The 27687-nt window shown below is 40.8% G+C and overlaps 1 protein-coding gene across 5 annotated transcripts in view; it reads left to right on the top strand.

The window, feature by feature from the left end:
- The window catches only part of TNRC6A (trinucleotide repeat containing adaptor 6A), a 102677-nt gene that overhangs the window by 12456 nt on the left and 62534 nt on the right, over positions 1 to 27687 (top strand). For 4 of the 5 annotated variants that reach the window (XM_028090456.2, XM_028090453.2, XM_028090454.2 and 1 more), the window contains exons 3-4: positions 12280 to 12367; positions 20970 to 20991. In XM_028090456.2, the coding sequence (XP_027946257.2) occupies positions 12280 to 12367; positions 20970 to 20991 (110 nt within the window). Of the gene's footprint in view, positions 1 to 6317; positions 6470 to 12279; positions 12368 to 20969; positions 20992 to 27687 lie in introns of all 5 variants that reach the window. The other variant, XM_088029040.1, reaches the window with a different exon arrangement.

Here is a 27687-nt window from a genome sequence, read left to right on the forward strand (position 1 = left end):
GTGGCTAAATAATATTTCATCGTGTGTAGAGACACATAACACAAGACACGCGTGCACCACATCTACATCATTCACTGATGGACACTTGGGCTGTTTCCATATCTTGGCTATTGGGAATCATGCTGCAGTAAACATGGGAGGGCAGATACCTTTTTGATACGTTGGTATTATTTCCTTTGGATATATACCCAGAAGTGGGCTTAGTGGGTCATTGGTAGTTGTATTTTTAACTTTTCAAGGAACCTGCAAACTGTTTTCCATAGTGGGTTCACCATTGTACATTCCCAGCAGTGCACACAGGGTTCCTTTCTTCCGTGTCCTCACCAGCACTTGTTACCTTTTGTCTTCTTGATGACAGCCGCTCGAAGAGCTGCATCAGTTCTGTTTTCTACTGTAGGTTCTCCCTTCAGTTGGAACCTTTGTGTCCTAACCTTAGCTTTAGTGCAGTGTTTTGTACCTAAGTCTTGTAGCTAACAATGAGTGTACAACATACTGTGCGTCTTTTAAGTGCTTTCTCTGCATTACCTAATTTAATTTTCACAACAGCCCTTGGGAGGAGGTACAGTTTGAGACTTCTCATAAATGAGGAGATGGAGGCTTAAGAGAAAAGAAAGAAAGTGCTTACACAAGTAGGTATTGGAGACTGAAGCCCTTAAGTCGGATGGTCCTTAAGCAGAATGTGGGTAGAAGTAAGAGTGAAAAAAATGCTTCTTTGGTGGTTGGTGATAGGGTTAGAGCATTAGTAAAAGCAAGGAAGCCTGAATTTAATTGCAGTGCCCAATGCTGGGGAGTACAATACAAGTAGAACTGGTTTTTGCCCTCAGAGCAGCAATTAGTCCTATTTGGAAGAGTGAGATTAACATCTGAAATAATTAGAAAATGAGCATTGTTTAATGAGAGGTCAAGGGTGAGGTTTGTGGGAGTTGGAAAGAATCAAGAAGGAACTAGTAATTAACTTAAGCCTCAAAAGAAGGTTAGAGTTTATTTTATTTTTTTAAGATTTTATTTATTTGACAGAGAGAGACAGCGAGAGAGGGAACACAAGCAGGGGGAGTGGGAGAGGGAGAAGCAGGCTTCCTGCAGAGCAGGGAGCCCAATGTGGGACTCGATCCCAGGACCCTGGGATCATGACCTGAGCCGAAGGCAGACACTTAACGACTGAGCCACCCAGGCGCCCAGAAGATTAGAGTTTAGGAGGGTAGTTTAGCAAACTAGGTTTTGGGTCAGCCTTACCACTACCTTGTACCTACTGTACAGGTCACTTCGACTTTCTGATCCTTGGTTTCTAAGTGTCAAATAGGAAGAACATCAGTTCTGTATGTCAGCATTGTAGGTTCCAATGGATAATCTCTCAGAGCGCTTGCAAACTGTAGAGTGCTTCTGTCATTGTGGAGGGTATCTGTTTTCCTGTTTCTAATCTCACCTAATTGTCCTCCACCTAAGTTTCTTATTTTATTTATTTATTTATTTTTAAAGATTTTATTTATTTATTTGACAGAGAGAGACACAGTAAGAGAGGGGAACACAAGCGGGGGAGTGGGAGAGAGAGAAGCGGACTTCCCGCTGAGCAGGGAGCCCGATGCGGGGCTTGATCCCAGGACCCCGGGATCATGACCTGAGCCGAAGGCAGACACTTAATGACTGAGCCACCCAGGCTCCCCCTAAGCTTATTATTTTAAAATAATTTCAGATTTAGAGAAATTCTGCAAGAATAGAGCAAAGAATTCCTGAATAGCCTTCACCTGTATTCCTCAAATGCTAACATTTAACCTCATTTGCCTTATCATTCTCTCTTGTTACATACATACTGTTTTTTCCTGAACCCTTTTAGAGTGACATGAAGGCATGATGTTCCTGTGGCCCTAAAAACTTTTAAATAGTCACTTCCTAAAATCAAAGACTTTTTATTAAGTAGGTTGCCAACACAGGGCTTGAACTCACAACCCTGAGATCAAGACCTGGCCTGAAGTCAGATGCTTAAGCGATTGAGCCACCCAGGCACCCCAAAGACATTTTCTTAGTAACTACAGTACCATTATCAAAATGGGGAAAGTAATATTGGTTCAGTCTTAATAGCAAAGCTGTAGACCTTACTCAAATTTTGCTAGTTGTTTCAATAATGCCTTTTAGAGCAAATCAAAAAATTGTTTTTTTCTCAGAGATTCAACCCAGGAATACAGGTTGCATTTAGTTTTCATGTTCGTTTAGTCACCTGCATGGAAGTTTCTTTGTTTTTGAAGACCTTGATACTTTTTGAAGAGTCCAGGCTAGTTATTCCATAGGATGTCTCTCAGTCCATATTTGTGTGATGTTTCCTCTTGATCAGGTTCGGGTTATGCATTTGTGGCAGGAGTAGTCCAGAACTGATGTTGTGTGTTAGCTAGTGCGTCCTGTCAGGAGGTGTGTGGTGTTCATTTATCTCATTACCAGTGATGGTAACTGCAATTACTTGCTTAAGGTGCTATATGTCAGGTTTGTAACCATAAAGTTCAGATTTGTGCTTTTGTAGTTAATAATTATTGTTGGGAGAACTTTGAGACTGTGTAAAATACCTTGTTTTTCATCAGGATTCTTGCCTGAGTCAGTGGCTCGCCAAATAGTGACTTTCCAGGGTTGTCATTCTTTCTATATTAGTTGATGTTCTGCCTCAGGGTCTTTCCCTTTATCCTGTTCGTTCATCGACCCATCCATTTGTTAATATCAGTAAGGACTCATGGATTCTTACTTTATTCTATTCAGTGGGTTGTAATCCTTTATTTGCCTTATTTTGTTGCTCAGATTATGGGGCCGGTGGAAGCCCCCTTTATGCCCAACCTCTTACTTTTTGAAGAGATCCAGACTGTATCATCAGATAAGACATTGCTGTCTCTGTCCTATTTTCCTATTTTCCCCTTTTTTCTTAAAGGGAAGGTTTGCTGACTCTTCACTACCACCCGTGCCTCCAAAGCTAAGCTTTCAGTCTGTGCTTTATGGTTCAAAATCACATAGTATCTAGAAATACACAGTATTGTTGCCATCCTTTCTCTGGTCCTTTTGCTCCCCATATTCCTGCCATGAATAGGTATTATTATTTATGTGTGTGTTTCCAGAATTTCTTCATACAAATACGAACACATGGGGATATATATTTTTATCTCTTCCTTCCTCTTAACACAAAACACAGTGTACTGCACCTTAGCTTTCTTCCAGTTAACTGCACGCCTTCCAGATCCTTTCCTACCAGAACGTGGAGGTCTTCTCTGTTATATAGTTGCACAGTATTCCATTTTATGGACGCGTCACTTTTATTGAACTCCTTCAGCATTTGTGGAGATTAAACTAGCTGTGACTGGAAACTAGCCTCTCTTGTGCCACCCTCTCTGCCGCCACTTCTCCAGTACTTTTATTCCCTGACCCCTTTTCTACCTACAAATAAGTATTAGTCATCTTTATTTGTAAAACTTCATTTTTATTCTGTTTTCTTCATATCACTGCCAAGGGTTTTGAAAACTGCAAACCTCTGATTTCATTCTTGCCTATTTTTGCTGCAGCTGGGTTTCCATCTCTACCATGTGGCGAGATCATAGTTTTGACGGTTCCCGGTGGCTTTGTACTGTGGGGTGCTAGACTGGCTTTGGTGATTAGCTTACGTGTAGGAGGGCAAGAAGGACAAAAAGGGAAGGGAGGGTTGGCAAGCAGCTAGAAAAGAGGAAGCAGGAAGGCTGGGAGAAAATAGAATAGAGTGTAAGGGGAAAAGTGGGAGAAGAGCATTTTTGGCAGAAGATGTGAAAGGTATTTTCATAACCAGCTTGTCACCTAGAGCTGGCTTCTGCTTGGTGACGAGCAGCCTTATGGCAACTTGCTGACTGATAGGCTAGTTGGGCCCTCTGGAACGCTGCCCCGGGTCTTCTGTTTCATAAAACAAGATCTAACCTCTCGTCCCATTACCGTATGATCAGTTTTAACAGCAGAGCCTCCATTTCTAAATGTTTGCTTTCTAAAATCTGGAGTTGTCATTAACCTAGCTCTCCTGTCGTTCTTAATACTGTCAACCATTCCAGCTTCTCATGATTACCTTGGTGTTATTCTTTGCTTTTCATTTCCAGTTCAGTCTGCCATTGTGGCTCGGTATTGCACATTTACTCGAATAATTACAGCGGCCTTCTCACCCTGTTTAGCAATTTATGTCCTACTTTTACCCAGCTTTTCCTTCCTTTTTCTTTCCCTGTCCGTCCTGCTCCCTGAAATCACCATGCTGACAAGTCTCCCTGCTTTGCTGGTGTCTGTGCCCTTCTGTGCTCCCTGGCCTGAAAAGGCCCACCTCTCTGTCTCTAGAAGAGTCTTCTTCAAGATCCTTCAGGATCAACTTCTTAACTGCTCCTTGAAGCCTTCCATAGCTGTAACAGCTCATGTGCATGTCTTATTTTCCTAAACTTGCTTACAGCCTCTATCAAAAGACTGCTTGTTTCCTTCTTTCAGGTGTGTCCAGTTGTTTCTACAAAATTATTGTTTAAAATCATGTTTTCTGCTTAGGTTCTCCCAGTCCACAGAGACTGCTTGGCTTATAGGAATTCCTAAGCACAGTTTTATTGGTTTATTGACTAAACATTGCATAGGTTATCACGAAATAATTTTGGATTCAGAGTCAGCTCATCCAGGTACCTTGAGGGTCTGCTTCCCTGCTGTACTGTGGAAAATGTGTACTTTTTAATGGGATTTTCCTCTTGTTTTTCTAACAAATGATAAATTGATCTGAATATTGACCTTCTTTTGACTCAGCAGTGTGTCCTAGAGATATTTATCTGTAAAGCCATATTTGTCAGGTGGTCCCCAAGACCACCCTCAGGTTTGATGATTCCCTGGGATTCAGCACACAATTACACTCATGGCCATGATTTATTACATCAAAAGTATCAGCAAAGGGAAAAGGCACATTGGACAAATTCCAGAGGAAACTAGGTGCAAGTTGCCAAGAGTTCTCTCCTTGTCATGTCACACAGGACATGCTTAATTTGTCTAGCATTGAATTATGACAACATGTGTGAAATGTCTACCAGGAAAGCTCATTAGAAATTCAGTGCCCAAGGTTTCTGATAGGGGCCAGTCACGTTTGCATCCTCTGTCTAACACGTACCAAAATTCCAGATTCCCAAAAGGAAAGGTTTTCAGCATAAACTGTATTGCTTGTACAGTTTACTCTTATCAGTTAGGGAATGGTGGGAACCTCTCTGAAATCCAGCTTCCTTGACACCAGCCAACGGCCAGCCTTTCTAAGGATCACAGTCGCAGACCTGCTGTGTCAACTCTTTTGCACACCATGGAAATCTACAAACCTCCTTCCATTTCTTTCTCTCTCTCTCTCTTTTTTAAGATTTTACTTATTTGACAGAGAGAGAGAGACAGTGAGAGAGGGAACACAAACAGGGGGAGTGGGAGAGGGAGAAGCAGGCTTCCCGCGGAGCAGGGAGCCTGACGCGGGGCTCGATCCCAGGACCCTGGGACCATGACCTGAGCCGAAGGCAGACACTTAATGACCTGAGTCCCCCAGTGCCCCCCACCCCTTCCATTTCTTAAACTACTGTGTAGGATTCCATGGTATGAGTACATTATGGTTTGTTAACTTTTCTCTACTGACTGGCTGTTAGGCTATTTTGCAGTATCTGTTTCTTTACAATTTCTTTTTTTATGGGTTTTGATTGGAATTGATGGGTCATAACGTAGTGACATTTGAAAATCTGATATGAGATACTTCCAAATTCTTCACCAGTGGGCTTTATTAGTCCATACTTCAACAGCAGTTTCTAAGAGTACCCTTTGGAAGTGATCACTTACGATGGTAGTCATGTTGGCGATGTAGAAAAAACTGACCCATCAAGCATCAGGAAAAGCAGGACAAGGAAGGACGTTCTAGACCCCAACTGTGCCCTGCTGCCATCACGGGCACTCGCCTTACCCACCTCTTCCTGCTCCCGGGACTCTTGGTTCTGACACTCTTTCTGCTTCTTCCTTTGTCTCTAATCTCCCTTCTTGTTGCCTTTAATCATTTGTGTGGAGGCTTGTAATTTTTTCTTTTATTATGGAAAATTTCAGACATACACAGATTAGAAGAGAACAGAATCAGGAAGATACATGCACCCATTACCCAGTTTGCATTTTTCTCTTTTCTGTTTTTTTTGAGCAGTGGGGTGGGGCCTGGATAGTGAAAGGAAATTCTGGACATTATGGTGTTTTAAACATTACTTTGGTACTAATTTACAAAAATGTACACGTAACACAACATTTCAAATTGAGATACATATATATATATATATAAAAGATTTTATTTATTTATTTGACAGAGACACAGCGAGAGAGGGAACACAAGCAGAGGGAGTGAGAGAGGGAGAAGCAGGCCTCCCGCTGAGCAGGGAGCCCGACGCGGGGCTCGATCCCAGGACCCTGGGGCCATGACCTGAGCCGAAGGCAGATGCTTAACAACTGAGCCACCCAGGTGCCCCGATATATATATATTTTTAAGTTTATTTATTAAATAATCTCTACACCCAACGTGGGACTCGAACTCCCTACCCTGAGATCAAGAGTCAGATGCTCTTCTGACTGAGCCAGCCAGAGCTGAGATGCACTTTTTAAAAAACGTAATAATTTCTTTAAATACTTGGTCCAGTTGTGAGGTTACTCTGATATTCCTAGTTCAGGAGGGTGTTTCCTCGTGTCTTTCTCTAAATTTGTATAAAGTTGTTCACATACACATACAGCTTGAATAAAGTACGGGATAACATGTTCACATTTCTGCAACTTGCTTATCTTATTTTAAAAATGGAACATTCCTGGGGCACCTGGCTGACCCAGTTGGTGGAGCATGTGACTCTTGATCTTGGGGTTTGGGGTTTGAGCCCCACGCTGAGTGTAGTGGTAACTTAAAAAAATAATAAAATCTTTAAAAAAATTTTAAAAAATTTCCTTTGATTTAATAAACAGATCAACTCCTTTTCAGTACAACATGCTATGCTATACCATAGAAAAGCCATTTCTTTATTGAGGGACATTCTGTTTTTCTGCTTTTCAGCCTTTGTGAACCTTGCAGTGAACTTTGATGTGCACATGGCCTTGCATTCTAGGGGTTTATTACCATCAGATACGTTCTGCAGAATGGGGTGGCTGGCTAGAATGTATATAACTTCAGTTGTTAAAATTCTTACCACATTACTTCCCAGAAGATTGTAGTAGTTTTCCACTGGCAATGTAAGAGAACCTCTTAACTCTCATTCTTGCCAGCACTGGATATTACTACTCTTGAACATTTTATCAATAAAATTACTAAAACAAAAAAAAAAGAAAAAAGGTATAACATTAGAGTTTCATCTTTTAATTTGCATTTATCGAAAAGAAAAACTAGCAATGTGTTTTTAAAAAAATAGTATTTATTTAAAGATTTTATTTATTTATTTGACAGAGAGAGAGAGAGAGAGAGAGAGCGCACAAGGGGGGGGCAGTGGCAGAGGGAGAAGCAGACTCCTTGCTGAGCAGGGAACCCGATGTGGGACTCGATCCCAGGACCCTGGGATCATGACCTGAGCTGAAGGCAGTCGCTTAACAGACTGAGCCACCCAGGCGCCCCAAAAATAGTATTTAGAATTTGGTTTATACTAACAAATGCAAGCTTGGTTCACTACTAGAAAATCGATCAATACAATTAATCATACTAGCCATCAAAAGATGAAAATCATATAACCATTTCAATAGATACAAGAAAGAAATCTAACAAAGTATAGCGTGCACCCGTGACCGAATCTCCCAGCAAACCAGAAACCGAGCGAGAACAGTCTTTTACTTTTTAAATACTAAAATTTACTCATTTAATATTAATGGTTGGATATTTTTTAATAATTAAGTTTTTAAAAGATTTTACTTATTTGAGAGAGAGAGAGAGCACAAGTCGGGGGTGGGGCGAGGAGAGGGAGAGGGAGAAGCAGACTACCCACCCAGCGGGGAGCCCGATGCGGGGCTCAATCCCAGGACCCTGAGATCATGACCTGAGCTGAAGGCAGACGCTTAACCTACTGAGCCACCCTAATATTTAATTTGTTTAATGCTGTCATTCACAGATGAATCAGAAATTAAAATATATGAAAAGGTTTGTACAGTGAGAGACTTCCTCCCATCCCCCACCTGCCCAGTTCCTCCCTCCTCCCCACAGTCGCTGTTTGTTTCTTAGGTGTTCTTTCACAGTCATTTTGTACACATACAGGGAAAGGGGAGTGCATATGCTCTCTCTTGCTTTTTACACAGATGATAGCGTACTGTGTACTCTGTCATGCACTTGGCATTTCCATGAGTTTTTCCTCAAGGACATTTTTTTTTGCTCGTTTCTGGTACCATTCTAGCTACCTTCCTATTTCTCTCTCTTTAAGTTATTGAACTCCTCAGATGTGGGACCTTACAGCCATTCACTAGTTGCATCTAGTTGTTTCTCCCACATCGCCCTCCCACAGACATTCACAAAATAAATGCTGCAGTTGTGTTTTTTTTAATATTTTATTTATTTGATAGAGACAGCAAGAGCAGAAACACAAGCAGGGGGAGCGAGAGAGGGAGAAGCAGGCTTCCCCGCAGAGCAGGAAGCCCAACGTGGGGCTCGATCCCAGGACCCTGGGATCATGACCTGAGCTGAAGGCAGACGTTTAATGACTGAGCCACCCAGGCGCCCCTGCAGTTGTTCTCTTAAAGATCACCAGTGCCTTGTCCCCTCTTGAGACCAGTGGCTGTTCAGTCTTTGTCTTTGATTTTTTTTTTTTCCCCTGTTCTTGCTCCTGATCACATGGTTCTGGGAACTGTAATACTTTGTCTTTCCTGCAGTACATTCTGTTATAAGTGTTCTTGTACAAGGTGGAAGGAAATAAGGAAAGGATTGGGGAGGCACACAGCCTGGGGAAAAGATATATTGTAAGTAAGAAGATCTGGCAGTTAATCTGTCTAAGGCAAAAGGATTTATTCTCTGTGGCTCCTAAAAGGAGCTAGTACTTTACTGTGGGAGGTTTCATACTGTAGAGGAAAGACCAGGACATTGAGAGCCTTGATTTGAATCTTGTCTCTACCCTGTACTAGCTATATGACCTTGGACAATTCATTTCACTTTGCTGCGCTTCAGTCTTTTCATCAATAAAAGGGTAACATGTATCATTTTTTAAAAAATAATAATGAAGTGGGAAAATATACATAAAGTGCCCAACATAGTTACTCACATTTACTTAAATTATTTATTTATAGAGGGAGAGAGAGGGGCGGGGGCGGGGAGGGGCAGAGAGAATCTTAAGCACACTCTACGGTCAGCACAGAACCCGGTGCAGGGCTTGATTTCACAACCCTGAGATCATGACCTGAGCTGAACTCAAGAGTCCAGCGCTTAACTGACTGAGCCACCCATACACCCTTAGTCACTGACATTTTAATCACTCTGAGGCTTGTTCTCATTCCTAGGTCTAGGACTTGCAGATTTGGGGTACCCTGCCACTAACCTTCAAGGAGTGAATGATTGCTGACCGGAATGTTGTCTTTGTGGAGCATATGTCAAATATGATGACCACTTTGACCTATCAGATCCAACCCTTGCTCCTTTTGATAGATATGTAAATGAGGGAGTCAGATGTCTTAAGTAAATCTACTAGCATTTAAATCTGAAAGCCGAAGTGTTTGAGCACAGGTGTTTGGGCACAGGTGGTATATTTATATTTATATGTATTTCCCCTGGACTTTCTGAAGGAGGAGATGTGGATCAGGTGTGGTCAGTTGGCTGTAGTGACAGTGCTGAAGAACAGAACTCTCCCCTGTGCTTACAGTATCAGCTGATACTGTAATAGTTCCTTGAGAGCTAACGTGCTACATCTCTTAACTACTAAAGCCACCATTTTGGGCCAGGAAAACACTTGCTAACCTCATCAAAAAGCCTTCAAAATGAAATTTGAGAAGAGAGAAAAAATTCCAGGTAAATCGTAAGGGAGCAGCCATAGGCTAGAATTATAGTGACAGAAAACAAGATTGGACAAGGACCTGTGTCTAATTCACGGGAGGACACAGAGAACAAATGCTGAAGATTCTGATGTTTTTGCATCATAAGTGCCCATAAAATCTTGACAGAAGTAAAGACAGTCCTGGGTGCCGCTGAGAACTGGTGAGTGGAGTTCATAACTAGGCATTTGAGTGCTCACTAGAGACACTGTGTTAAGAAAGTGCTCTCCATTTAATCCTTACAAAAATGTTATGAAGTAGAAGTACAGAAATTAATCTCCAATTTTAAGGAGGACACTGAGGCTGTAGAAGGTTAAGTAATTAGAGCTAGTAATCTGCTTTTGATGGATGACATGACAGTGATGTAAGTTCATTTGTTTAATGATTTTACTTTTAATCATATGCTGTGGCTAGGTCGGTCCCTGGCTTACCCAGGATTACAGTGTGAGCTCACTTGCTCACTCTCCTTGCCTCCTTCACACAGAAGAGGCGAGAATGAGTCATGGTTGTGGTTGGCGTGAGTCTGTTTTGCTACTCCGTTAGCCACATGGCAGTTCTACTGGGAACAAAATGACAAGGGAATATAGCAACAGTTCTCTCTTTTCAACTTCTGACTGATTTTAGCAGTCACATACTCAACCTTGCTGGATCACCAGCAGTCATCCAAGATGTCACTCTTTTTTCGCTGCCTGCCTACCTGTGGCTTCTCTTCAGTTCCTCCGTCAACAAGCCAGCTTAAGTTGAGTGTGTTCCCCTTGTGGCAGCCCTTGCAGTTTCCTCTGTATTTGCTTGTCTTTCTCATTTTCTCTTCTGCATCCCCACTGCCATCTGCATTTCAGCCTTGATAAATTATTTGCAGTTCCCCAAATGTCTAGTTCATGTTCCTTGAACCTTGCCTTGTCTGTCTGTTATTGATAATGTTCCCTCTGGGAAGCTTCCTCCCTTCCTCAGGGCAGAGTTAGGTATTTTCTCTTTGTTGATTTTCTTCAAGTATCTGATTTTTGGTTGTCTGTTGATATTATGGATGAAGGTTTAGGTTCTAGAATCTAGGGTTACTAATGTAGGTAACTGGAGTAAGTCTCCTCTTAACTTTTCCTCCAATTTTCCACATTCCTTAGTGGCGCCTGCCTTGACCAGAATGGCTGGTACTGAGCTCTGTGTCTGAGAAGTGTGGTGATTGGCAGGCTTCACTGTAGGGTGTGATGGAGGAGAGTGGTGGTCGTTTCCAATAAAGAAGACTTTGATCTGGGGCACCATACCCCTTGCAGGAGCCCTGCCTGCCTCCTGCCTAGGTTTTGTTTCTTTAGAGAGTGTTTCTTCAGTTTTAGGCTGGATCAAGTGTAGCTGCTGTGCATGGCCATGTCGTCAAGGGGTGGGAGGTGGGTAGGAGGGGTTGAGTAGTTTTGGCCTTTCTATCCTTGGGCAGTCTTTTTGCTCCACGCCTGTTTCTGCTCTCCTTAGCTCTGTTGGAACCTCTTTAGAACTCCACGGGAGGATGGCACATGCATCCATACAGGACTTGTCTCCTGTTTATTCTTGCGCTGTAGCTTTCTTTGCTTTTGTCTGTATGCCTCAGCTCAGAAGAGATACATTACCTTGTTTCCTATCATTTCAATAAGGTGGAGTGGAAAGGAAGAAGTGGACCCATTTACCCAGTCTCTCTATCATTTTGAAATCCTGAACCAGGGGTTCTGTCGACAGCTTTCAGCATTTGTGATTTTAAGAATTGAAACAAACTTCTATAATGAGTGTGTTATTGATTCCCAGAATAGTTTGGAATGTTTATGGGATATGAAATTATTGTAAAGCTGAACTACATGATTTTTTTATGAATAACTTATGTTTAAAAAATAGTTAATAAAGCTTTTTAGAGCAAGGAAAGCCAACGATACCCCCACATACCTGGGCAGGGAGGGGATTGTGGGGAGGTCTGAGGCATTGCTACTAGCTACTAATTGATAATTGGGGCCAGAAGCAAGGTAACTCTGGTTCACATGGTGTTTACGTTCTAGAATCAGAGGGAGTAGCTTGTTTCCCAGAGTAAAATTTGCTAATTTTAGGTTGTCTTCTTTGACATGAAGATCAAAGCTCTGCTACTTGTGACTTACTAAAACAGAGTACTAAATAGTAGCTCCAGAGTTAGATGGAGGTTGCAAGCTGGGGTTTATTTCAATGAATGATAATAAAAAGAGTAATTTCCATGTCTTCTAATAAGAGTGAAAATGAATCTGTATGCAACATTATTTTTATCTCTTAATACATTTTGGGAAAGTTAATTGCAACTGTGTGGTTCAGGGATTTAGTGCAAGAAGAAGAACAGTTGATGGAAGAAAAGAAAAAGAAAAAAGACGACAAGAAAAAGAAGGAAGCTGCTCAAAAGAAGGTAGTATATATGTATCAACTATCTATATTAAACGGTCTGAATAGATTTAAAAGGAAAACTACTCTTATTGGATTTTTTAAAGCATTTGATCGAATGTTTTAATTTCAGTGGAGATTCATTTTAATATTTAATGTTTTTGATTATACATATGTAGTAACTTGCCAAGTGTGTACAATTTAATGCATAGTTATTTAATCTTGCCAATAGTTTTTTTTCAAAGGTAAGTGCTTTTTATAGGTCTTTATCTTTCAATTAGCTGTTCCTAGGTTTTCATGATATATGCATCTCTCTGTACGTGAGAAGAGCATCGAATTTGTAGCTGCATTGAAATCTGGCTCTCCCACTTGGCGTGCTGCGCGGTGTGTCCTTCAGCTTTGTTTAGCCTCTCTGAGCCTTAGTCTCCTTACGTTTTGTAAGATGAGAGTTTAATAAAATGAGATAATGTAATACACATAATGCATGTAATAGGAAATAAAGTGTCAGTTTCATTTTCACTTTTTGTTTAGTACCTGGGCTGATTTCAGGAATTTGCTGTTTACAGTAAGATATTTGAAAATAACCCTAGGACATCATTTGCTGCAGAAGATCTCTAACCCATATGTTGTCAGAAACTGGAACCAAAAGAATACAAATTATAGAAAAAGAAAAGATTATGTTCATAAGTATAAAGATTTTTTACAAATTAATATGAATCCTGATGACAGCTGGGCACTCATCTCCTGCTGTATCAAGGTTTCAAGGACCTTGAAAATGTTCTAAAAGGTCACGTGAAATTACTGTTCCACTTCTGTATTCAGTGACAGTTCTAATTTCTGACCTATACCTCTTTTGTGCCCGGTACGGTGTTACAGCCGCACACTTCTCTTCATATTATTTAATAGGGAAAAACACAGCAACCAAATCTGTGGTAGGTAAGGAGCTGTTGAAACACAGAGAACCGCTTCACTCAGCCTGGAATGGGGCCGACAGAAGGGAAAATTTTCTTAGGGTAGAAATTAGCCAAGTGAACAAGGAGTGGAATAGAAAGGGATTCCAAGCAGAGTAAACTCAGCGGTGGTGAGGGCCCACGGCCTTACAGAAGTATGGGTTTTGATTGGTGGGGGTGGGACGCCAAGGGCAGAGGTGTCAGAGGATGAGCCTGCAGAAGGTGGTGTCAGCTGTGGGCTCTTACCCGGGTTTCAGCTGCTAAGTGTTGGGGAAAACACTGAAGGCATTTCAGTAGACTGATGTCAAAGTTTGTGCTTGAGAATGTTTACCTGAGCAAACTGTGGGCTTGGATTGGAGGAGGTAGAAATTAGAGGCTCAGATGCTGGTGGAGGGACTGTGGAAAGAACCCACAGAGTTTGTTGGAAGGATATGAAGGGAGAGTGACTTCGATTGATGCTCCGGTTCCAGATTGAGTGATGGGAGTATATCTCGGGAGCAGTTAACCAGGTTAGGGAATAGAAAGGGGGAGAGAGAATTTCCGTTCTGGAGTGCTGAGTTGACAGCGTGATCAGCCAGTACTGGGGTGGGGGGGGGGTTAGAGCATAGAGCATTGGACGATGGAGAGTGAGGAGGTGATAGGTGGCCTTAGCATTTGGCCTTTTGCTTGCTCTCAGGAGTGACCGGGAGGGATGCGTCTGTAATTGTCATAGTCATGGTTTAGAATCAGTTTCTAGTATAGAGTTTTGGCATTAAAAATGCCATAGACCTGTCAGAGGCCTGTTGATACAGGTTGGTCTTTGCAATGTGATCAGTCTTTAGCTGAGGATTTGTTGTGGAAAACGTATCCTCTGTGAGTTAAGTTTGGGGGAAGCTTTTGAGACGCTTGGTCTGTGCTGTGAAGGCCATTTACTGAGTGAAGAGAGCTTCTGAGAAACTCCGGAGACTTGTTGAAGAAGATGCTTAGATGTACTTTATGTAGAATTGGTAGTTTGGCAAGCATCTGAGTGTTGTATTAGCCCCTGTTGATTCCTGCTTCTGAGGTATTCCGAATGTAGCTGGTAAGTTAGGATGTCTGTGAAATGGCTAGAGAAGAAACCTAAGGTACTAACTATATAATAAAGCATGTTTATTTAGGATTTACCCTATTTAGTGAGAAAATTCTGAGAAAGGGAGGAGGTCACTGGAATGATTTCTTTAAAATTTACAATTTTAAAATGTGTGATGTGAGTAAATTTTTTAAGGTTGTAACAAATTAGAATGGCTCTAATTGCTAAGGTTCATCTTTATATTCTTTCATAACTAAATCTCTGACTCACCAAGTCAGTGTCTTTAACATGTGAATGATGACTTTTGTGTCATTTGGCCTCTCACCAGATCTGAAATGACAGCTTTTCACACTCTTTCCCGCCCCATCCCTGCCTCACCCCGTTCCAGGCTCTCACCCTAACCACATTCTACTGGAATCATCACCGAGCCTTAGCGATGATGGGGAGTGTTTTCTTCCTTTGCCAGATCTTCAGCATTGGTAGGGTATTGCTTGTGTATCCTGTGGACACAGTAATATCTAGCCACCGAAAACAATGTATATATATTTTTAAGATTTTATTTATTTAAGAGAGAGAGAGAGAGCACAAGTGGGTGGGGGGGACAGAGGGAGAAGCAGACTCCCCGCTGAGCAGGGAGCCTGATGGGGGACTCCATCCCAGGACCCTGAGACCATGACCTGAGCCGAAGGCAGATGCTTAATTGACTGAGCCACCCAGGCGCCCTGGCCACTGAACACAATATAAAGGAAAAGTTTAATATTTCTAATAAATGTTAAGCATAGTAGGGGAGACTGCCACTGTAAATAAGACTGTTCTTCAAATTCCAAATAATCAGTTTACAACAGAATTTGAATAACACACATTGGTGAAGCGAGGACAGCTGGTATTTCTATAGGCTGTTACCAAATAGCTATTAAAAAAACAAAACAAAAAAGAATCCCAAGTTGGCACGCTTACAGCCCATATGAAAGATTGTGAGTCACAAGAGTTTTAAGACAAGTTTCCTCAAGCTTGTTTTTTTGTCTGTAGAAGGAGCCAGCAGGTGTATGCAGGTAGGTGGCAGACATCTACATAAGACAGGCAGGCCCATTTATATGAATGTTGGAACATAAATTCACTACAGTAAAACAGTCTGCCTGTTTTATGTAATGTATGCACATGTTAAAAACCTATATATTTTTATTTCTGAAAAAGACTTCAGATAACTGTTCTGATCTATTCATTAAGAAAAATTTTTTTTAAAGATAGAGGTCAAGCATTAAAATGAGTTAAAGTGGCCAACTATGGTTTTGTCAGGGTAACAGAACTAGGAATAGGATGGGAAGCTCCTTAGACCCCCAGCTGACACTTTTCCAAAATTAGGTTGCCATGGTGTTGTCCTTTGTCCTTTTTTTTTTTTAAGATTTTATTTTTATTTATTTGACAGAGAGAGAGAGCGAGAGAGGGAACACAGCAGGAGGAGTGGGAGAGGGAGAAGCAGGCTCCCTGCTGAGCAGGAAGCCCGATGCGATGCGGGGCTCCATCCCAGGACCCTGGGATCATGACCTGAGCTGAAGGCAGACGCTTAACGACTGAGCCACCCAGGCGCCCCTTAAGATTTTATTTTTGAGTAATCTCTACCCTGCATCTAGGGCTCAAACTCACAACCCCGAGATTCAGAGTCGCGTGCTCCACTGACAGCCAGCCGGGTGCCCTTCTATCCTTTATACTTTTTGCTTTATTTTTCACAACCTAAAGGTGAACTTTAAAGCCACAAATAATATATCGAGGTAATTTCTGTAAAGCATTTAACAAGTCTTTATTCCGTGTGTACAGAAACTTGGTCCCCAGTGGCCACTGTAGTATTTTTAAGGAATTCAAATTCAGATCACAGATTATTTTCTATTTTAAATAAAAGCCAGGTAACACAGCTTCTGTAGATGATAATGTTTTTACTATGATAGTTTTTTATTTTGTCTATTTAAATATAAATTTTAAGTATCTAAATTCCTCTTTGAAGAAATTGTACGTGAAAATGACACGCTTTTCATCATATTTCAGCCTCGGTACATCTCTCACAATGAGATCAGTGACTGGATGACTTTATTTTTAGTTTTGTTTTTTGAAAAGCTTTCTATTTCATATCTAAGAGTCAGGGCTGTTTACTTATCTCTTGTAATTCCAAGACTTAGGAAATAACTTGATACAGTATATGGGAATGTAGCTTCTGCACTTTAAAAAGGGCAACAATGGTAGCAGGAGCTTGTTACCATGGATTTATCTTCAGGTTCTGTTTTTAGAAGAATTCTAGAAGGAATCTTGAGAGAAATGTAGTGAAGGGAAAAGGAGGTTGAGAAATAGGTTAATTATAGAGGGATAATTTAGTATAACCTTTACTTTAAGCATGTAATTGTTCCTAGAAAGCATATAATGGTTGAGGGGCCAGAGGGAAGCAACAATACAAACTGGGATCTTTTAGTGTTGAGAATGTTTTAAAGCCAGCGTTCATTACTATTTTTGTTACTGTGTTAGGAGCTGAGGGGATTGTTATAGGCTTTGTGGATTTAAATGTACTCAGTTTGGGTTTAAGCAAGACTTACATTATAGAAAACTTCGAACTTTTGTTCCCCTTTTCAGAAATTTTAGTATCAATCATCATGTCTCCCGAAGGCCGTGTTGGTCTGAGGCTACGGATCCTGTTCAGCGGTGCAAGGAGCCAGGGTGGTAACATCATCAGGCCTGGAGCACTGCAGCCCTCTAGGGCAGCCAAGTGTTGGCTTACAGTCCTGCCCCCGATTTCAGCTCACTGGTCTCCACTGGTCTCGGTTCCTTTTTTTTTTTTTTTTAAAAAAATAAAAACAAACTCTGTATGCAGCCGACCTGAGGTCTAGGCTGAATGCTGCTTGCTAAGTCTTAAAAAGCTTTCTGACCCCTAATTATCTCATTCAAAATAGGCGAATTTAGCCATCAATTCTTTATTCCTGATGTTAGTTTCGGATACCTGGCACTGTGAAGATACGGTAGATGATTAGGAAAAGAAAAAAAAAGAGACTTGGGGGCGCCTGGGTGGCTCAGTTGGTTGGGCGACTGCCTTGGGCTCAGGTCATGGTCCTGGAGTCCCGGGATTGAGTCCCGTATCGGGCTCCCCGCTCAGCGGGGAGTCTGCTTCTCCCTCTGACCCTCTTCCCTCTTGTGCTCTCTGTCTCTCATTCTTTCGTTCTCAAATAAATAAATAAAATCTTTAAAAAAAAAAAAAAGGACTTGGGAACCTGGAGTGTGTTTGAGTTGGGCCATTTCCCAGGGTGAAAGGACTGAGCCAGGGCACCAGCTCTTGCATGCTTCCTGCGTGCCAGGCAGGGTCCTTAAGCATGTGCCTGCCCCCCGCCCCCCCCCAACTCTTCATGATTTAGATACTTCTAGGCTCACAACTGCTCTGGGGTAGGTGTTTTTGTTCCAGTCTTACAGATGAGGAAACTGAGCATTAGAGAAGTGAACTAATTTTAACCAAGGTCACATCAAGTGTTAAGTGGTAGAGCCAGAATTCAGAGTCTGGCTTCAGACACTGAGCTCTTAGCCACTCAAGTATGCTTAGGGAGCTTAGGGGTCAGGGGTTGGGACAAGTGGTGCAGAGCCTGACAGAAACAGCGTGGCATGCTGTGTGTCTGCCAGTTGTCTGATACCTTCCTTATAAGAACTGAGGCAATTGTAGTAATTGCTTGTGGAATCACAGCTCAGGGTTTTTTTTAAGTAGGCTCTATGCCCGACGTGGGGCTCAGACCCATGACCCCGAGATTAAGAGTTGCATGCTCCACTGACTGTGCCAGCCAGGTGCCCCTGTTTTTGTTTTTGTTTTAAGAAAAAAGTATTCAATATGGAAATAATTTTGCTTCTAGAGTTGACAGAATCCTTTAATTCTGTTGTACAAGAGATTCTACAGTGATACCTCACATTTGAATAATGTTGTAAAAAGTCTTTCTGTGTTGTACTTGAGCCTCATAATAGCCCTGAAAGGTAAGCAGTACAGTCCCCCCCCCAACCCCCCTCTTGAGGAATTAGGAAACTGAGACCCAGAGGGTTGTTTTTTTTTTTTTTTAAGATTTTTTATTTATTTATTTGACAGAGAGAAGCACTAATAGGCAGAGAGGCAGGCAGAGGGAGAAGCAGGCTCCCTGCTCAGCAGGGAGCCTGATGCGGGACTCAATCCCAGGACCCTGGGATCATGACCTGAGCCGAAGGCAGCCGCTTAACTGACTGAGCCACCTAGGTGCCCCATGAGACCCAGAGGGTTTAAATGACAAGGTCATGTAAAAGTAAAAAAGAAATTTGAAGTTAGTTTTAACATATTTTATATAACCACATATATCCAAAATATTCTAACATGTAATCAGTATCAAATATTATTAATGAGATATTATACCATTTTTTTTTAAAGATTTTATTTTATTATTATTTGAGAGAGAGAGAATGAGAGAGAGAGAGCACAAGAGGGGGGAGGGTCAGAGGGAGAAGCAGACTCCCAGCTAAGCAGGGAGCCCGATGTGGGACTCGATCCCGGGACTCCAGGATCATGACCTGAGCCGAAGGCAGTCGCTTAACCAACTGAGCCACCCAGGCGCCCCTATTATACCATTTTTAAGTATAAAAAGTAAAAATCTGGTATTTTACACGTAGCAGGTTGGACTCAGTTTACCTCAGGGATCAGTAGCCACATGTGGACATGGCTGCCATTTTGAACAGTGTAGACAGATACTCTTTGTTTTTCTTTTTCTTTTTCTCTTTCTTTTTTTTTTTTTTTTTTTTTTGAGACAGATACTCTTAAAATCACTGATCCCGTTTGGAAAATTATCTTTTGAACAGTTTGAGTAATATGCTAAGTCCCTGGACCAACCCACAAAGACTTATTTTAAAGAAGTGGCACTTGCTGAGTTCTGTTTCCTCTTAATCTGTTAGGAGCTCTTGGGTTCTGTTACTCACATTCCTTCAGTATATGAGTCAGTATTCTGATGGGCTGACACCTTTGGATGTTTTCTTGATTCCATTCTCTGTAGATGACAGAATACCGAATGAGGTTGACTGTTGTTCTGAAGCAATGTGGACTTGTTTTGGAGTTGTTTTTCTGGCCTTTATGTTAAGGCCTGCAAGAGCAACACGGTTTATCTTGGGGTTAATGTGATCATGGCTTCTGTGTATTGTAAGTTAGTTTCCTTTTGAAGTAAACTGGAAGAGACTAGGAGAGTTTTTAAAAAAGATTTTCAGCATGTAAAACAATTTTTGTGCTATAATGTTTTAGCTTCAGAAAATTATGTATTTTGTTTGCCATGGTACTTCTCATAAAGTATTCATATACCAAGTTCTCTCTAATAAGACTGTTTTTTCTACCATCAGATTTTAAAACCAACTTCTCCAGAAGTAAATTAAGTGTTCCAGCTAGTTTACTGGTCTTGCCATTGTCCTTCCATCAGTTTTTTGTTTTTTTTTTAGTTTTTGATCCATATGAAGTGAAAGATGGGCCTCCATTATTTAGCATAACAGTAGTGCTCTAAAACTTGGTAAAGGAGCTCACTGCCTAGACTGACTCACTGGCTCTCCAGGGAAAGATTGTTAGGCATGGCTTCAGGATTAGGATAATTGCCATGTAGTCCTTTACCGTCTAATTCTATAATGATCTAATTCAAAAAATGCTATTTTTAATAACAGTAATTTAATATGACTAACCAAAATTATTGTGTCCCATAGCACTTAAGGAAACCTTTATCTTTATTTAGGAACAATTCCTGGTTATTTGGCTATGAATTATTCAGTTTTTCCTGCCTATCCTTGTATCTTTTATTTTTAGGACTCCCATGTAATTGGTCTTAACTAAAAAGTTGATTTTTGCTTGTGGCCTCTGTCTGTAATCTGTTCCTTCTTTTTGGGGCCCTTGAAGTTTGAGTGAGGTACCTTGAGGCAGCCCTGTTCCTTGTTAGGTCAGAGACAGTGGACAACGGGGCAGGCATGGCAAAGCAGGGTTGGTGTCAGTTTAGCTTCTGAACACAGTAATTTTAATGAATTATCAGATGTGTCAGAAGTGACAGGTGTGTGTGAAATTTTTTCCCCCCTCAAAAATACTTAAAAGTTAACTGTGTTTAACTGAAAGAGCAGCCTAACCTCCAGGAGTGAAATTTATTACTGATTTGGCAAAATGGTTATATTCAGCTTTTCTTCCAGAAAACTTAATTCATTTTTTTTATCATTTGAAATAAGAATTTTTGAAGCCATTTTAAACTTATGCAAAACTGAGTAGATCCATCACATGTTAAAGGTGACAGTTATAGAAAATTCTTTTAAAAACTAAATAATGAGAAAAGTACAGTACCATTTTTTTTTATAATTTACTGTCATACAATGATGTCTCTTCTGCTTTGTATCTAAAGAAACATTTCAAACTTTATTAATAAACATTGTATCAGGGACAATGGGGCACATCTGTGGGAAAAGCATGCTTTCTTTGCATATCTTTTCCTATGCAGTTCACCTAAATGACAAATTCCTTATTTAATAAAAGTGTGTATGTCTTATATAATAGTAAAATATGAACATTTTATCATTAACAATCCATTTCTTTCAGTTTCATATTTACATTGTTTTTTGTTTGTTTGTTTTTATTTTAGGCCACTGAACAAAAAATCAAAGGTACGTTGTTTAAAGCTATTTTTATCCTTTTTTTTTTTTTTCATGAAAGCAAGGTTGTTGATATGCATTTTATTCACCTCCAGGATTGGGGGAGAGCAAGGAGCATGAAAGAACAGAGGGGTGGGGACAGACTTCTTCAGTGACATTACCTTGGAGTCATCCCTTGGGGTTAATGGTTTCCTATATTACCACTTTTAAAATATATCTACCTTACAGCTGTCTCCTAGGATGGGCACCATTTCCTGATATACTCCCTTGATTTGAGTCTTTGAGCACATGTACCTTCCCTTCAGTCTTCCATGTAAAAAAGTCTTCTTGTCTGGGGTTATCTCTGGGACTCTCACCTCATCCCTTGCTTTATTCCTTGGTCTCTGTATTCACTTGTTCCCCACTCCTTCCTGGAGGCAGACTGTGATAACCCACTCTATATTTAATTACTGAGAATAGTAGATTGCTAACCTGATGGTCATTTTGCCAGGCTGAACAGCTCCCAGTACACATCAAGCAGGAGCTTTCCAGCTGCTAAAGAAACAGGAACATCATTCCTCTCAGATTCTGAATAGGAATTCTTCACCCTCCCAGGAGTTCACCGCCTGGTAATGAAAGGTGTAGGGCTCTCAGATGCTGAACTTGTTAGGCTTGAAGATTCTGAATTTTTACGTGTAGCTGAATCAGAAGTATGATCTCGGCATTTGTTTGAGATATAGAGCTCAGTAATGCCTATTTTTATTTGAGGTCAGCATTTGTTAAGGGAACATTTGCTAGGTGCAAGTATGTGAGAGTGAACAAGAACAGTCTTAGCTTATATTTTATCAGAGAGAGTGGCAATAGAAGGACACACCTAAACACAGCATAGTATGTGATTTGCTTCAGGTAGAAATGCCATGTTGTCCTGGAGCACAGAGGAGTAATGAGTAGCTTATTTGACACAGGGGGTTAAGGAAAATCTCCTTGAGGTTATGAATCGTAAAAGATGAAACAGCCAATCCAAGAAAGGATGAAATGGCAGAGGGATCAATCAGCGTGATTGAAGGTACAAAGACAAGAAATAATTTGGTGATATTTGCAGTAGATATTCCTAGAGCATTAAATATCCAGCAATAAGTGGATAGGGTAGAAGGGTTTTTCTGAAGAGATAGGTGGGGGTTAGGTCAGAGGAGGCCTTATATGCTCTGTGTACTAAGGAACTTGGACTTCTGTTTTGTAGACAGGAGCCACTGAAGGGTTTAAGCAGAAGAGTGACATTGTTTGTTTTTGTTCTTTCTTAAAAGCTGTCAGTCACTGTGCATGGAAAGTGTTGGCTGAAAGATGGAGCGAAGAGAAGAAAGGCACTCTCTGGGCAGAGGAAGCAGGTGGACAAGAAAAGGGAATATTCAGAGAATAAGTGTGGGAGTTTTGGGGGGAAGGGACAGAATATAGGCCTGGAGGTAGGGGGAAATCGTAGGGCTTCATGCTCATTAGAGGGGAGCCAGCCTGGGTGATACATGGAATTGGTGAATCACTATATTATACACCTGAAACTCATATAACACTGTATGTTAACTCTACTGGAATCAAAATAAGTAAACTGTCAATTTGAGTCTTAAAAAAAAGAGTGGAGAGCCAGCAAAGGTCACAGTCATAAGCTGTGCTTTAGGAGAGTTTCTTTGTCAGTAATGTCTAGCGTCACCAACAGAGGCAGTACCAGAGAGGGAAGAGGGGGAGTAGAGAGGGTAAAAATGATTTGAACTGAGGTCTTGGCAGCAGGGGTAGGAGATGGATGGAAGATGTGTGAGGTCTAGAATTCACAGGATTGCAACTGGTGAGATCAGAGGGGGGAATTGAAGGTGACATTGTGGCTTTGAATCTGGACGTGTAAGAAAGTTACAGGGGTGTGGAATGATGTAGGGGGGAACATTGCCAAATTAATTTAGTAGGAACATGACCAAATTCAACTTCTTCAAGCTCCACTTTCTGCACACCACTCCCCTCTATAGGGATGTTAAGTTGTCCCTTTGCTCTGCTTCAAGACCAAACTCCTGCTTGGCTTTCAAGGCCCTCTTTAACCTGACCTCTCATGATCTAACCAGCCTGTTGCCCCTCACTCCTTTATACTTTTCAGAGCATTCTCATCTCTTTCATGTTCATTCCTGTTTATTTTTCTTTTTGATCCAACTCCTCAGCCAAGGAGGCCTTTCAGTGTTTCCAGACCTCACAGAGCTCATCTTCTAATGGCTTGCTCCAATGGCCATTGTTTCTCTCTTCCTGATTTCTCAGGATGTTATGATGAATCTTAAATTTGGGCTACTTGAATTATAGTCCATCTTAGAGTTTTGACTGGCCCATGGGTATTTGTTTCTCCAGCATGATCTTTGAATGCCTACTGTTTATATTGTTTCCAAATGTAAAATCATCCTTTTACATCCATACATAAAATATGAATATATTTGAATCTTCTTGATTTTAGACTTTCCACAGTTCTGAGTATGTTAGGCTAAGTGTATGAAAGTCGCTTCAAAATGTATTATGTTGTTTTGCCAGCTATTTTACTCCATCCCTCTTTTGATGGCAGCTCCGTGATTGGTCACATTATTCTGATTTATGAAAATGTATTATTTATTTTTTGTGTCGTGTATAATATCTATATGGTATTTGTGATTTGGGGTTCATGATGATTAGAGATTACAAACTGGAGACTTGTGGGACAGGTTTGGCACACACAGTTGTTACTGTTTACTAAATGTCTGGTTTCAGAATGATTTATGACTTACAGAAAAGTTGAAAAGGTAGTAGAGGGTTTTCCCACATACACCTCAGTCCGTTTTCCCATGATTGACATCTTGCATTTCTGTGGCACCTTTGTCAAAACTAAGAAACTGATACTGGTATTAATGGAACTGCAGACTTTATTGAGATTTCCCTCTGTCTCCCATTAACTTATTTCTAAAATCCAGCGCCAGGTACAAAAATGCATCTAGTTGTCTTGCCTCCTCAGTCTCCTTTGGGTCTCCACGCAGTGTTTTTGTTATTCTTTATGTTTCCGATTGCCAACATTTACAAATCAGGAGACTCTGTGTAATTGAGAATTGCAGTTTCTCTTGCAGTTTTTACGATCTGCATCATTTTTTGTCCTTCTATAGTAAAGTCTGTATCAGGCCCGGGTCTAATAACTTCTGGCTATCAAGTACTTGAAGGAAATGGGGCTGCTGTGACTGAGGAACTGAATTTTTTTAATTTTATTAGAGTCTTTGTGATTGTCAGGAGTCCTGATCTTAGTGTTCAGACTGAGCGTGACTAGTTAGGCTGCAGCACCCTCTATGAATTCTGCCTTAATGAGCTGTTCCTTCTAAGGCTACTGCCATTTCTGGTTAAATAACACTAATGTTGCTTCCACCCAGTGGTAAGACAGTTTGTATAAAAATGGGGTTTTTGTAAAGTATCATAAATTAAATTCTTGACCAGCTTTCTTACATGAAGACCCGTCAGTGTTTATTTCTTGGTGCAACGGATTCATAACTCATCTAATGAAAATGTGGACCAACATAATGTGAGACATAATGAAATTCTTGAAAGTTTTATTCTTACCTTGTACTTGAACTTTGAAAAACCGTAAGGAGCATGCATATTTGAATGTTTGAATATGTGAAATGTCTTTTAAAAATATGTATGAGTATCTCCTTGAAACAGCAGGGGAGTGAAATGCTGAAAAATTTATGGTGAGGTATAGGAATAGATGGAAACATTTTAAGATGCCCTGTGGCCTACATAATGTAAAGGCAGGGAAGGAGTTAATATTCCCTCTTCAGAATGCCTTTGGGAACTTGATTAAGAAAAGTAATTTTTCAAAAACACAGCTCTGACACTGGCTTGTTTTGGAAGCATGCTCATGATACATTCCTTGCAAAAGAATAGCGCTGTTAATTTTGACAGCTAACACCTCTCTCTCTCTCACCCACCCTCTCACAACCCCCCTCGTCCTCTGTCTCATGCCGGTGCTTTCTTCAGGTGATTTTATAAGCAAGTTAATATTCCAAACAATAACAAACTGCAGAGCTCTGAAGAGAGATGAGAGGAGGCTGGAATGGAAGCAGGAATGGAGAATAGTGGATAAAGACTTTTTTTTGGTTTTCTGGTGATCCCATAGGGAAGCATAGTTTGTTGCTGCTATTCTCTTTCTGGACTAATTAAAAACTCTTAATGAAAATTGAATCAACATTTAAAACACATTTTTGTTCCTTTCCACATTTGGAACCCATTATTCTTGCTCAGTTCTTCTTTATTTTAATTCTTAGGTCTAGCCTCACAATTTTTTTCAAAGATTTATTTATTTGAGAGAGAGAGCGAGCGAGAGAGAACGAGAACCAGTGGGAGGAGGGAGAGGGAGAGAGAATCCCAAGCAGACTCTGTGCTGAACGTGGAGCCAGACACAGGGCTCGATCCCATGACCCTGAGATCGTGACCTGAGCTGAAATCAAGAGTTGGACACCCAACTGACTGTGCCACCCAGGTGCCCCACATTTCTTTTTTTAAGTCAAACATGATTTTATTGTTTAGCTCCATTGCTCCTGGGGAGTGATCAAAATATTCAAGAGCTATTAAGTCAACGGCATGTCCAATCATATTGGAGACATCATGGTAACTAACTTTGAGCACCTACTATGTGTCAGGCACTGCTTTATATTTACTTCATTTAATCAAGGGGAATATTCTAAATATTTAATCACTAATAATGAATGGTTACCAGTGATTCAGAACACATACTGGAGCAGAGTCCTAAAACCTTCATATGCTAAGAGTAATCTTTTAGCTATTGAATTTTGGGAAATGTTTGGGACTTAGAGGGGGGGGCCAAGGCAGTAGGCTGGGAAGTCTGAGGCTTCATGAAGTAGGATATTTAAAAACTAATATGGGAGCAGGGCTTCATCAGTGTGTACTAGAACAATATAAATCTGCATTTAATCCCTTCAGCAGCCCTATGAAAGTAGATCATAGCACATTTAGAAGTCAGATTGAGGCTAAGAAAAGTGACTTGCATTTTGGTTATGCAGCCGGTGAGTGTCTGAGCCAGGATTTGATGACTAACTCTAGTGAGCTCTGCTGCTGCTTTCTCTTTGAAAACAGTCCTGTATTTACACGGAAAACAAAGTAGGAAGGCTGCGCCAGTGCTTTAATAACATTCAGTGAATGAGCTAAGACAATGCATGTTTTAAAAATATTCCCAGAAAGATCTTTTAACAGGTTTTATGATATTTCCCCGAGCACAAAGAAATAAATAAAAAATTGTATCACCAACATAATTTTGTGAATCAGGGAGCATCTGACAACTGCAGTGTGTAAAGTGGTTGGCTTTTCAGGAATTATTAGAGAAAGCTCTGAAACTGTGTACTTCATCTTTGTTGATGAAAAAGCATAAGAGTTTTGAGGACCAAGCAAGAAGCTGATTTTCTAAAAGCTTCCTCCCTGTGTTAGACCTCTACACAGTGAAAACCAGTCCCTTTTTGGGACAAAACCTGACTTCTAATTAAGTTTGAAATGCCTTGTTCTGCCTCTTTTGGAGAGATGTAAAGAGACTTTGACAAAAAACCCACCAAAAAACCCACATCACCTCCATTTCATGCATTCTTCAGAAGGAGAGACGAAGTACCTTCTGAGGAGCTGGGCAACAGACAGGTCTCTTCTTTTCAGTATGCTTATTGACCGAGAAAGCTCATAAAGGCATAGGACACAGTTTAACTGTGGCAATATGATTGAGATGACTGTTTGAGTCAAAGGAAGAAAGTGTTTAATTTGCTCCCTTCTCATTAATAAGTAAGCACTCTTTCCGTTTTCATTGTCACTGCCAATATCAGCTGTGTTGTGCAATCTCATGAGGTCATCTTGGGAAACAAAGATAAATGAAAAATAATTGTCTGTTAATCCGTTCTTCCGAAGTTAGGATCCATAAAATGTCATTGTTTTTTTTTTCGCTTAACATTTGTGAAATATTTATTGTGTGCCGACCCTGTTTCGTGTACTGTTGTGGTCACTGTTGTGCATGAACAAAACCAACTCCTTGTCCCAACTGTGCTTCTGTTCTGATCTTTGTTTTAGTTTAGTAGAGGTAAATATATTTACCTGTGGTCTCAGTGTATTCATAAGGCCTTAAGTCTCTCAGTTGCAGTCCTCTGATAATGAAATTCAGGAACTTCGGTGGCTTGGCAAAGAATTCCTATACTACACAGATCTTTCAGAGGAGAAACTGAGGCCTAAATAGCTGTGACTTGAAGTGTGTTGCCTGACCTTTTCACATAGTGGCTTACATGGAAAATTGATATTTGTGGGACTGTTAGGGAAACAGAAGGGGCTGCCCCCAGCTAACGCTGGCAGGCACTCCTGCCCTCGGCACACCTATGACCGTTTCTGTCACACAGGTAAGGAAGTTCTATTAGAATTGGGGCTTCCATGCAGTGTTTTTCTCCATAATAGTAGAAACATGACTTCTGTGTTATAGGCAGGTATTAAGTAATATTGGGCAGACCAGGTTCTGATTCCAAATGTGCTGTCGAAGTACGTTCACTTTACGAGAAATTGTGAAGGCAAGGAGAAGCAGAGTTTCTTGCTGGTGAAGAATTTACTAATGGCAAACGTCTTTCTTCCTATGGAAGATGTCTTTGAGCTTTGTAACTCTTTGTAGCTCTGCACTAACAGGAGGGGGGGAAATGGCCTCTGCTTCCAAGG

Source organism: Eumetopias jubatus, unplaced genomic scaffold (assembly GCF_037043125.1).
Source record: "Eumetopias jubatus isolate StellerSeaLion01/CBP00866 unplaced genomic scaffold, mEumJub1_p1.0 scaffold_12, whole genome shotgun sequence".
Classification (NCBI taxonomy): domain Eukaryota; kingdom Metazoa; phylum Chordata; class Mammalia; order Carnivora; family Otariidae; genus Eumetopias; species Eumetopias jubatus.